This window comes from Gracilinanus agilis, chromosome 1 (genome assembly GCF_016433145.1).
Source record: "Gracilinanus agilis isolate LMUSP501 chromosome 1, AgileGrace, whole genome shotgun sequence".
Classification (NCBI taxonomy): Eukaryota; Metazoa; Chordata; class Mammalia; order Didelphimorphia; family Didelphidae; genus Gracilinanus; species Gracilinanus agilis.
The window spans coordinates 207,075,636-207,089,002 of NC_058130.1; the positions used below are offsets into that span (position 1 = coordinate 207,075,636).

At 38.5% G+C, this 13,367-nt stretch overlaps 1 protein-coding gene across 1 annotated transcript in view; it reads right to left on the reverse strand.

The window, feature by feature from the left end:
* The window catches only part of LOC123231171 (cytochrome P450 3A24-like), an 81,591-nt gene extending 72,236 nt beyond the window's left edge, over positions 1–9,355 (reverse strand). The window contains exon 1 of the mRNA XM_044657418.1: positions 9,262–9,355. Coding sequence (XP_044513353.1) covers positions 9,262–9,332 — 71 coding nt within the window. The 5' untranslated portion in view covers positions 9,333–9,355. The remainder of the gene's footprint in view (positions 1–9,261) is intronic.
* Between the last annotated feature and the right edge of the window lie 4,012 nt (positions 9,356–13,367).

Genomic DNA, 13,367 nt, shown 5'->3' on the forward strand with positions numbered 1-13,367 from the left:
CCTGCCCTTTGATCCAGCCATACCATTGCTGGGTTTGTACCCCAAAGAGATCATAGATAAACAGACTTGTATGAAAATATTTATAGCTGCGCTTTTTGTGGTGGCAACAAACTGGAAAAGGAGGGAATGTCCTTCAATTGGGGAATGGCTGAACAAACTGTGGTATATGCGGGTGATGGAATACTATTGTGCTAAAAGGAATAATAAACTGGAGGATTTCCAGGCGAACTGGAGAGACCTCCAGGAACAGATGCAGAATGAAAGGAGCAGAGCCAGAAGAACATTGTATACAGAGACTGATATACTGTGGTAAAATTGAATGTAATGGACCTCTGTACCAGCAGCAATACAATGACCCAGGACAATTCTGAGGGATTTATGGTAGAGATGCTACCCACATTCAGAGGAAGGACTGCAGGAGAGGAAACATATAAGAAAAACAACAGCTTGAACACATGGGTCGGGGTGGACATGATTGAGGGTGTGGACTCGAAACTACCACACCAATGCAACTACCAACAATTTGGAAATATGTCTTGATCAAGGACACAGGACAAAACTAGTGGAAATGTGCATCGGCCATGGGTCGGGGGATTGCGGGGGGCAAAGGGGAAAGTAGGAGCATGAATCATGTAACCATGTTAAAAATGAATATTAATAAATGTTAAAAAAATAATGAATATCACCAATCTCTATATCACTAAATAATTGTTGTATTGATGTTGGTAAGGACTAACCCTACTAAGCAGGCTAACTCCTGAGTAGAAACCACGATGGCTTAGCCACAATGGCCCTCTCATGTGAATCCCCAAGTCAGGAGCAGTAAGCAGTGAGATCTGCCCACATTAACCCTCCAGAAGCAACTGACTAACCCTTCTCAACTGTCCCCTCACCCAAAGTTCTCCAGGGGGGATCCCCTGGAATTCTGGGTGAGACTGACCCTGTATTTTGCAGGAATTCCATGCTGCCATCCTTTACATAACACATGTTGATTATCTCTTCAAATATACTTGTTTCCCAGTTCATCAGTCTCCTTAAACTCCATTTCCTATACCTTCACTTTGATATACATGGATTTATGGGGATAATCAGTATCACTCATAAATATTCCTCTTCCACAATCTCTAATTCTGAAATTTTTCTCTTCAACTTATCCCTCCTGTCCCTTTCCTTGTGCCTCAAACTTTCTACTTTTCATACTCTTTGCAACCTCTAGTCAGCCTACTCTGCTTCATTTTCTGAAGCCGTTACCTTAGCTATCCTTTTGACCCTAGAGTTAACCAATCCAACTTATGCAGCCCTCTATCCTTGAATCCCATGCCTTCTTGTTCCATGATTGCTCATTCCTTTCTAAACCCCATTCCTGTATCAATCCTACCACTTGTCTTCTTCAACTCTACACTCATGCAAATGGACAAAGATGGAAGAAGTCACATAGTTGTGCCCACTGGAACCACTGGACATTCATGTTATCCAATAATCCTATGTTCACTACTTCCTCATCCCTAATTGCTTATCATACTCCCATTATGAGTTGTTCTAAACATTTTTTTCTCCTTTGAATGCCCTCTTCCTCCTCTTTCTTTTTTTTCCATTTCACTGAAAAAAAACCTGAAGTTGTCATGAGCTCTTCCTCCCCAATTCTATGTTTCAAATCACCTAAGCATCTCCTTACCCCCATTCTCTACTAAAACACTGTTTCTGTCCTTGGAATCTTACTCCTTTGCTTATCTCTTCTCCTTCCTTAATTCTGAATCTTGATCCACTGGTTGCTTCCCTGCTGCTCTCAAATAACGCCCAGCTTTAAAAAGCTCTCTTTTAAACCTGCTGTCACTTCAACATCTCTTCCCAGATCTCTCCTCCTTTTTATAGACAAACTCATAGAAAAAGCTATTTGTCTTGTCTCTATTTTTCAAGCTATTGCTCATGTCTCCTGGAAATCAGGATTCTTAACTGAAACTATTCTCTCAAAGGTTACCAATGATTCCTTTATTGCTAAACCTAATGGTCTTTTTCAATCCTCAGCTTTCTAGATTTCTTTTGCATTTTACTCTATTGACCTCTCCTTCCTTCTAGACACTCTCCTGCCCAAATTTTAATGAAATTTTCCTGGTCCTTCTACCAATCTGATTGATACTTCTCAGGCTTCTTTGCAGAATGCTCATCCACCTCCTTCTACTTATAAATGGTTACCACTCAAGAGTACTGCTTTAGATTCTCTTCTTTTTTTCCTGTGGCCTCTCGCTAGGTGATTTCAGCTGCTTCCATGGTACAACTATCTTACCTATGTAAATTACTTCCAGATATACACATTTAGCTCTTATTTCCCTCAAGACCTCTCACATGATCTCTAGGCCCAAGACTCCAGTTAACTGTCAAACATTTCCACAGGCCCACGAATCTAAAGATTTCCAAAACTGGTTTAGAGGACAGTGTGGGGCAGTTCTAGAAGAGTTATGAAGAATGAATTATGTGGGTGAAGTAAGGAAAGCTAACTGGAAAGAACTCTTTGGAAGCTGTTGCTATCTAAGGGGGGAGTACTGAGAGGGGAGTGACAGTGGGAATACAGAGAAAGAAATGAATGAATGGATGGATGGATGGACAGACAGACAGATGGACAGATGGATGTACGTATGAATGAGGCATTGTTGAGGCAGAATTTACAGAACTTGACAACTGATTGCATTTGATAGGTAAGTGGAAGAGTCAAAATTAACAGTTTTCCTAGGTTCCCAATTCTACTTCCAAACTCCATCTCCATTCCTGTGCCCCCAACCTACTCAAGCACATAATCTCCATTTCTGTTTTGCTGACCTCTAGATCATCCAATATTAACCCATTCATTTTTCTAGCTCAATAAATTCCTCAAAATTGCTACTTCTCTTTGCCCATATTTTCCTTCTTTCCTTTTTCAGAGTAAGATGTTTCTAGTTCCTTGACAGTGGTAATTGAGTCTCCCTCCCACCTCAACCACTCCCCACAAAAAAACCCACAAAGGTCTTGATCTCATTAAGTAGACACCAAGCCACAATGGAAAAGGTACTGGCTCTAGAGGTATTGTATCATGGTTCAAATCTTACTTCTGATGTTACTTCTTATATGACTTTGGGCTAATCGCTTAACTTCCTTGAGTTCTAGTTTCCTCAGCTATAAAATGAATGGAACATAGGACTAGAGTAGTTGGAAAGGGCCTCAGAGGCCATCTAGCTTTTTTAGAAATGAGAAAGAAGAGGCACAAAGAGATTACATGATTTGACTAGGCCCACACAGGTAGAAAGCATTGGAAGAGGGATTTAATCTCAGTTCTCTGACTCAAGGTAGGGGGAAGGGTTGGATTACATGTCCTATAAAGCCCCTTCTAGCTTAGATCTATAAAGCTGTGGCTTTAGGTCTCCTTAAGACCCTCATTGCATTAGTTTAGGCATTTTTAATCAAGGGTCTATGAACTTCATTTTAAAAAAATGTTTTGATTGCTGCATTTCCATATAATTGGTTTACTTTAGAAGCTTATGTATATTATTTTATGCATTTAAAAACATTCTGAGAAGAGTTCACTATATTGCCAAAAGGAACCACAAAACATAAAAAAAAAAAAAAGGTTAAGGATCCCTACATTAGTTACTCCCTCGATTTCTTGCATCTTCAATCCCTACGTCTCCACTAGATTCGTAATCCTACTGCTATCAATAAAACTAGACATTTATATTGTCCTTTTAAAGTCTGCAAAGCACTTTACATACATTATCTAAATGTGCTCAAGTCTCTGATATCCTAAAAAACTTCTTTTAACTCTGAGCTTGTTCTTCCCCATCCTGCCTCTCCCTCTCCATCTCTGTCTGTCTGTCTGTCTGTCTGTCTCTCTGTTTCTGTCTCTCTCCCCCTCCCCCTCCTTTGTCTCTGTCTCTTTTTCCTTTCATTGTCAATTTACTTACCTGATCTCTCCCTGATGTTTTTTCCCTCCCAATGACCTCAACCACTAAATCCAAGTTCAAAGATGACAAAAGTAGGACTGGAATCCCCATCTCTTGACTCTCAGATCAATGCTTTTTTCCTGTTATGTAGGTAGGCTTAACCAAAACACCTCTCTCCAAGATCAAGGGTGACCTCACTAACCAAATGGGCTTTTTGAAAAATACTTAATGCTTTTTAGGCTTTTAACAACATTTAACACTCCTGGCCACTCCTTCCTGAAAACACTCAATTCCCATGGCTTTCCTTAGTCTTTCATTATAAAATCCTCATTTGATTATTTCTTCATTCAATTCCACAAACATATACCAAACACTTGATATGGACCAGGCACTGTCTGGTAATACAAAGATAAAACTAAAAGTCTCTACCCTTAAGGAACTTACATTTTCCTGGAGGAATACAATACATATACAAGTAAATACAAAATAATTTCCTAGATTTATGATTGCACTTCCTGTCTCCACCGATTTCTCTCTTCTTTGAGTATCCCCAAAAGTTTTGCTCTTTTGTATTTTCAATATATATTTTTAACTATAATGGTCTCATCTACCTTCATGGTTTCAATTATATAGGCTCATATATTTGAGGTAGCAAGGGTACACAATGGATGGAACACTAGACCTGGAGTCAGGAAGTCATGAGTTCAAATGCTGCCTCAGAAGTTAGCTATGTGACCCTGGGTGAGTCACTTAACCTAGGTTTTCCTGTTTCAACTGTAAAATAGGCGTAACCATTATGACACCTATCTCCCAGGATTGTAAGGATTAAGTGGGCTATTTGCCAATAATTTAGCACAGTGTATGATAGCTTGCTATGAGGTAACAGGAAGAGAAAGATTAGTTTGCATTTTTTGATAGAGTAGTTAATTAGGTAGAGATTTTCAGTATTCTAGAACAAACTCATTACTAGAGATAAAGGCTAGTGAAATCAGGAATTTAACTATGGAGGTAAAAGATGCCGTCAGAATATGCTGGCAAGACTAAATGCTCAATAAATGCCTGCTTCCTTCTTTTGTTCATAGCTCTAGAACAGTGATGGGCAACCTTTTGAGCTTGGTGTGTCAAAATTCGCCAAAAAATTAAGCATAACTCGGGTGGTGTGTCACTTTGAGAAAAAAAAATAATTTTGTGATATTTATAGTTTAAATAACAAAAATGTATAATTGTAATATATAACTGTATTTAATAAGCCAAAATAGGTAAATTAATATAGGTAGAATTGTCATTGATAGTGCAGAGTGTCTACACTACACTACAGCAAATGTTTCATCCTCAGCATTTGGACCCAGACTTCTCTGTATGCAGCCGCATGTCATTGAAAATGGCTACACGTGTCAGTGCTGACACACGTGTCATAGGTTTGCCATCCCTGCTCTAGAACTTGGAGGGGACTTTAGAGAATATTCTTAACAAAACTCCCTAATTTTATAGATAAGGAAAATAAGACCCAAGAAGATTAAGAGATCTGCCCAAGTTCACACCTAGCTAGTATACATGAGGTTATGGAGTCCTCTGATTCCAGGATGAAAATCTCTTGCCATCGTATTCTGATAACCCTTACCTCCAAGGTTTGTTTTTTATTTTTAAAAAATTTTCCATGTCAATATAATTTTTAATAATAGTTTTCCAACATTTTGTGATCCTTATTCCCTCCTTCCCTGCCCCTCCTTCCCCCTCCCTAAGATGGCAGATAATGTGATATATGCCATACATTTATCTCCATGGTTAAATTTCCCATGTCCCAAGCCCTTATTTCCAGTCCTGAATTTGCTATGCTATCCTGAACATCTCTCCCCAATTACTTCATCAACAAAACAGAAATTACTATTTTTCTCCCTGTTGCCTCAATCCAAACTCAACAGTAGCTCAGTCCTCTATCCTCACTATTTCTGCTAATGGCATGAGAACTCTCATACTAGGCAGAAAACCTTGCAATTTTCTTTCTCTCCTACCCCCTTTCCAGTCAAGTTCAATATCATTCAAATCCATTCCTTTTCCATTTCCACTTAATTTCATCTTACCTGGGAAAGATTATCAATTGAACTCTTCTTCTGTTGCTTCCCTTTCTATTCTTCCCAATGCTTCTACAAATATCTAACCTTGGAAAGAACTTAGGAGATTCAAAGTTTTAAAAGGTATGCAATCTGAAATTATGCCCAAAGAGTGCTAAAAGTTTGTATATTCTTTGACTCAGTAATACCACTATTAGGTTTATTTCCTAAGATGATCAGGGAAAAAGAAAAAGAACCAATATGTTCTAAAATATTTAGAGTGGCTCTCTTTGTGGTGGCAAAGAACTGGAAATTGGGGCAGGCCCATCATTTGGGGAAATGGTTGGCTTATGATAATGATGGAATACTACTGAGCCCAAAGAAATGATGAGTAGGTTAATTTTTTTAAATCAAAGAAAGACCTACATAAAAGTGAATATTATATATAGCAACAAATATAGTTTGAAGATTAACTTGTGTGTGCACATCTCCAGAGAAAGAACCAATAAATAGAAACAAGCAAGACATAGTTTTTATATACATAAATATTTTTGTCAAATCATGCCTTCCCTAGTGAGGGGAGGGAAGAGGAGGGAGATACCCAGGAACTTTAATGTAACTAATCGATTAATTAGTTTAAAAAAAACTATGCGTTTATATATTATATATATATATATATGAATATATATAAATATACTTTTAAAGCTAAAAAAAGAAAACATTTAATAAAGGCTGATTGATTGATTGTTTGAAGGACTTTTGTATTTGTATATCCAGAGATTAGCATAGTACCTGGCAAATACTGACTAAACATCTGTTTATCTATTCATCATGACCCTGAGCAATTCCTCTTACCTCTTTCAGACTCAGTTTCCTCTTTTGTAAAATGGGAATAAACATACCTCCTGGAGTTAAATGGAGTTAGATGAAATAATGAGCAAGAAAGCTCTGGAGTCCTATAGACTTTTACTACTGTTGCCTTTCTTAATAAAGCCCTCTTCCTCTCAAATCTCACTGTGGGATGGAAGTGACCCTTGGGTTCTTAAAGGCTAAATTAATGGAGCTCAGCTTTGGCAATTCCTAGGAAACTGGAAAATCTGTAAGTCCAGCCCTGTAATGAGGCCATCTGCCACTCAATTCCAGCCCAGCCAAGTTTGAAGAGGCTTATTACAAAGTTGGCTGCAAGGGGACACATTTTTTTGATCACAGTCACTCATGATGACCCTTTACTGGGCCAGAAAGGGTTTGTGATCTGTCACAGTGAAGGAGAGGCCCACACAAATGAAATCACAGGTTGTTTATATATGAAAGCATGAAGAGATATAGTTATTAATAGCATATGTTTTATGTGTCCTACCGGAAAACAATTTCCCATAGACTTTTACTAAATTTTTAACAGAATTAAAAGGCAATCCAAGCCACTTGAACAGGGAGTGCTGGCCCTCTCTCTAAGGGTCATCCTTTTAACTCAAACGAACCTTAAAAGTCATCTAGTCCAATCCCTTTTATTTACCTCCTTGAAGCCCATAAATGATTTGACCAAGGTCATTCAGTGGCAGCATTTGAACTTACATCCTCTGACTTCAAATCCAGACACTAAGGCACCTTATCTTAAGTTCTTCCCTCACAAATGATTGATTATACATTATAATATATAATATAATATATGTAGTTATATATTAGCATGCCCCTCTTACAGATGAGGAACCTGAAGTTCAGACAGCTAGTCACTTGCCTTTTGCCCATCAATGTCAGACCTAGCAATATGAACTTATTTCACTTGAGTCTAAATTTAAAGACCTGGCACCAAAACAGAGGCTCCCAAGACTAGTTCAAGACTGGTTTCCAATTACCCATCAGGGACTGCCCCACCTTTGTCTCTTCATCTTTCCTACCTGGCTTTCAGTCCAGTGCTTTCTTACCTGGCGTCTTTATCACCTTTTTTTTTTTTTTTAAATTTCAAGTTGCAAATTCTCTCTCTCAATCCAGCCCTTCCTTACCCATTGAAAAGGCAAGCAATAAGATATCCATTATACATATGAAGTCATACAAAACCTATTTCCATATTATCTATCTTTTTTGACCCACCATTAGACTGAGCTTCTTGTGAACAGGCACCATTCTTTGCTTTTCTTTGTATCTTCAGCCCCTAGTACAATCATGTCCAACTCTTTCTGACCTCTCTTTGGGATTTTCATGGCAAAGATACTGGAATGGTTTGCCATTTCCTTCTGAAGCTCATTTTATAGATGAGGAAACTGAGGCAAATAGCACAACTTAGCTGCCCCTGCCTACTGCATAATACTTGCTTAATAAATGGTTGCTTGTTGAATTGACTTCCTCCTTACTAAGAAACATTGACTGACAATTCAAAAGTCCTATGAGCTAAGGGACCATAAAGACCAGTTTTTTAGGTGGTAGTCCAAAAAAAAAAAAAAAAAAAGGAGCCAGCCCAGTCTGCTGGAAAGAGAATCCATTCTCGAACCAGACCAGAGATGCTCAATTCAAATCCATCCTTTGCTACTTCCTGCTTGTCTGACTTTGGGTAAGTCCTCCAACCTCACTGGATCTTGGATTCCTCCATAGTTAAGATAAGAGAGTTGGACTAGATAATCTAAGTTCCCTTCCATCTCTGGTCTAAGAACAAGGTGTTAGACTTGGGTACAAGAAGACATGGTTCAGGTCAATGGATAGAGAAGCAGGTCTGGAGAGAGGAGGGTCAGATTCTTAATACGATCTCAGATGCTCCTACGCAAGTCGCTAATCCCCAATTGCCTAGCTATTAAAGATCTTCTGCCTTGGAATCAATACTTAGTATCTATTCTAAGACAGAAGGTAAAGGTTTGAGAAAAAAATGGGTACAAATTCTCAAATTCCACCTCAGACATTTATAAGCTTGTGGCCCTGGACCTGGCCCTTAACTTCTCTGGGTCTCAGTTTCCTCATTTGTCAAATAAAAGATTTGTAATCTATGATCCTCCCAGATCTAGAAGAACAGGAAAGAGAAAACCCATATTTGAAAGGCTGTGAATTCCCCTAGCTCTGAACTTCCTCATGCTTTCTGCGGGAGAGAGCTCAGGCTTGTCTTCTTGCTCCTCCCTCTTTCTCTGCTTCCCTCCTGCCAAAGCATTTCTCTCAGTGCCAAGGTCTATTCTCCAAAAAAAGTCGGATCTGTTGAGAATAGGAGGCGTTGGCTCCCCCTACGATAACAAGTTCCCAAGTAACAAATGGCTGCCTTTAGTCATTTTCTTAACCCAAATCCCAACTTTGGAACAGAAATAAAGGGAGGCTAGACTTACAATATCAGCAGAGTGACAAAAGCCACTAGTAAAGTCCAGGTTTCCACGGATAAGCCAGAATAGAAAGCCATGCTTCCAATCAAGTGAGCCAGGCTCTAAGGCTTCTGCTGCTCTTGGGGAGGGAGGCCAGGCAGCTTTGGAAAATAATCCTTCTGGGGTGTGCCTGTCTTTTGCAACTGCTCACGTGGTGATATCCTCGTGTTTCCTGCAGCTGTTGAATTTTTCTTAACCTTTGTCTCTGAAAAGCAAAAGTTACAAAACAGTTTGCCTCTCTGTCTCAAGGCAGAGCTTGCAGATTTTCACAGAAGAAATGACTTCAGAGATCATTTTCATCTTATGGATGAACAACAAGCCCAAGTTAGGTGACTTGTCCAAGGTCACAGGGCTGGAAAATAGTAGAGATGGTATATGAGCCCTTGCTCCTCTGGTTCCAGATTCGGGATCTTTTCTGCTGCATTCTAAAACATACGTTTTCTTTTGGAAGCTTTGTGTTACTTCCTGCAACCCTGGAATTCCCCATGCCTTGCCTTTTAGAAGTGTTAAACCCAGTTCCCCTCATTTTTCCCTATTCCCTACACTGTCCCTAGAATATCTATCTGTTCCTGAGATGACAGCTCAAGGAGCTAAGGATCTCAGAGCTAATAGGGTGGGGTCTGCCAATGCAGTCCCCCAGAGCTGGAGCCATAAGCACTTTGACAGACACAGAGTGGTGACTATAGTGAGCAAAATGTAGTCTCTGAATTTTGAGGTTACCACCTGTGAGCCAAAGGAGCAAAAGAAAGGCTGTGTGTGTGTGTTTACTCTTTTCTTTATTTTTGCAAAACTGCAGAGTTTATCATTAGAGATGCCACTTTTTAAAGTGAAGGGTTAGTAGTAATATCTACAGTTATAATCACCTAGACATCTGATAGACTGGCTGTGATACAAGGTAGTTTGTTTCTCCTGCAAAATATATTTCAATATTAGCCATGTTGCAAAAGAAAACACAACCCTCCCCCCAAAAAAAACCCACAAGATAAGCCTAGTTTTCTTAAAAAGCATGCTTTGATCTAAATTCAAAATTCATCAGTTCTCTCTTTGAAAATAGGATTTCATTTATTTATTTGTTTGTTTGTTTTTGAGCCCTTACCTTACGTTTTAGAATCAATACTGTGTATTGGTTCCAAGGCAGAAGAGGGGTAGGCAATGGAGGTCAAGTGACTTGCCCAGGGTCATACAGCTAGGAAGTGCCTGAGGTCACATTTGAACCCAGGACCTCCCATCTCTAGGTCTGGCTCTCAATCCACTGAGCCACCCAGCTGCCCCCTGAAAACAGCATTTTGAAAATCATGTCCCCCTTTGGAATTGTCTTGAATCATTGTTTTGATCAAAATAACTGTTTTTCACAGTTGATAATCCATACAATTTTGCTGTTACTATGTACAATGTTGTACTGGTTCTGCTCACTTTACATCAGTTCATATAAGTTTTCCCATCCTGCTCTTGTGATCTAACAGCACAATAGTATTCCATCACAATCATATACCCCAACTCGTTCAGCCATTCTCCAATTGATGGATATCCCCTCGATTTCCATTTCTTTGCACCACAAAAAGAGCTGCTATAAATATTTTTGTACAAATAGGTCCTTCTCCTTTTTCTTTGATCTCTTTAGGATACAGAACTAGTAATGATATTGCTGGATCAAAGGGTACATGCCATTTCATAGCTCTTTGGGCATAGTTCTAAATTGTCTTCCAGAATGGTTAGACTAGTTCACAACTCCACCAATGGTGCATTAGTTTCCCAATTTTTCCATATCACTTCTGGTGTAGTCATTTTTCTTTTCTGTGATGTTAGTCAATTTGAGAGATGTGAAGTGTTACTTCAGAGTTGTTTTAATTTGCATTTCTCAGCAATGATTTAGAACATTTTTTATGTGACTTTGATAGTTTTGATTTCTTTTTTCTGAAAACTGCTTGTTCATAACCTTTGATCATATATCAACAGAAGAATGACTCTTGATTTCTAAAAATTTGATTAAGGTCCCTATATATTTGAAAGATGAGGCTTTTATCAGAGAAACTTACTATAAAAAATTTCCCCCAGTTTTCTGTTTTCCTTCTAATTTTGTCTTCATTAGTTTTGCTTGTGCAAAACCTTTTCAACTTAATTTAGTCAAAATGATCCATTTTACTTCCTGTGACCCTCTCTATCCCTGGTTTGGTCATACACATTTCTCTTATCCATAGATCTGACAGATAAATATTTCTGTTCTCCCCTAATTTATTTATGATATCACCCTTTATGTAGAAATCATTTATCTACTTTGACCCTATCATGTACTTATGTATGAGATGTTGATCTGTGCCTAGTTTCTCCCAAAGTGCTTTCCAGTTTTTTCTGCAATTTTTGTCAGATGTTGAGTTCTTACTCCAAAAACTTGGGTCTTTGAGTTTATCAAACGTTAAATTCCCATATTCATTTGCTACTCTATTGTATACCTAATCTATTTATGGGTCTACCACTATATTTCTTAGTTGGTAACAGATTGTTTTTGATAATTACCACATTGTAGTACAGTTGGAAATCTGGCATTGATAAGCCTTTCTTTACATCTATTTTCATCGATTCTCTTGATGTTCTTGACCTTGTTTGGGTGTTTTTTCTTTTGATAAAAAGTTGGGATTGTGGCCCCTAAGTGCTGACCCCTGAACATTCTTTACTAAATCCATCTGGGCTCTATGCCCACTGCCTGGATCCAGCTAGTGGATTCCTATTGCTAATTCATATTTATGTCTTTGGGGATGTTTCTTTTCTTTAGTGGGTCAATTTCCGGTCACTGTTAATTCAGTCTGGCTCATATCAAAAGTTTTACTTACATAGTAAATACTTAATGAATGTTTATTGAACTTGGAGGGATTTAAGAAATCTGATCAATACCATGACCAGACATGATTCCAAAAGACTTATGATGAAACATCCAACCCATCTCCGTACCCACAGGGAATGGAGATGGGTACAAAATGATGATACTGATATCAATGTAGATATTGATGTGGCCGATATTGGAATTAGTTTTGCTTGCTTGTCTGTGCATATTTGTTAAAAGAGTTTTGTTTTTCTTTTTCATTGTAGAGGAGAGGAGGAAAGAGGGAAAAATAGATTTTGCTTTAAGATCAATAAGATTAAAAGTAATATCCAATGACTCCAAGTACTATAAGGTTTATTAATAATCACTTGAAGTAGAAGAAATAGAAGGACAAAATTAAAAGCCTGAGTAAAACCCGCTTTCCCAGCCACAATCACGGGAAAGGGCACATGAGGGCAGAACTACACAAAACTTATATCCTCCCTATGTTTAGTTCATAATGTGAGAGGGAACATGGGAAGTTGGGATTTAGGGTCTTGGGGAGCAAATTCTAATTATACAGACCCAAATGAAGGGGAAGCCATCACCTCCTATTCCAATTTGGGGGAATCTCTAAATTTTTGGAAGATTCTCTCTCTATCCTTCCATACTTCAATGACTCTGACATCTTAGTTTGATACAGTGACTAGGGAGGCCAGGATCCAAATTCCATTTCGGACACTTCTTAGCTCTGTGATTCTGGGCCAGACATTTAACCTTTGTTTGCTTCAGTTTCTTCATCTGTAAAATGAGGATATCACCTACCTCCCAGAGATGTTGTAAGAATCAAATGAAATAACAATTGTAAAGTGCTTAACACAGTGCCTGGCACATAGTAGGTACTGTATAAATGTTAGCTATTATTACTATTATTATTATCATTACCATTATTTACTGCTTTGAATCCAAGTTTCAGCATCTGTAAAATAAGAATAGCACTTCATTCTTGTGAGGTGAGGCTTTTTCTTTCATCTGCCTCTTTCCCCAAGAGAACACAGTGGAATGGGAAATGTTAGGACTGGTGATTTCACTGGGATAGTGAGAAAGCTACCTTTTCCAATCCAGGAAAGAAACTCTGACAACTTTTAGTCTTAGAGAGTCGCCTGGAGGTACTAATATTTAAATTACTCATCCAGGGTCATATAGCCAGAGTATATCTGAAAGAGGACTTGAACTCAGATCTTTCTGATTCAGAGATGATTCTCTGGCTGCTACT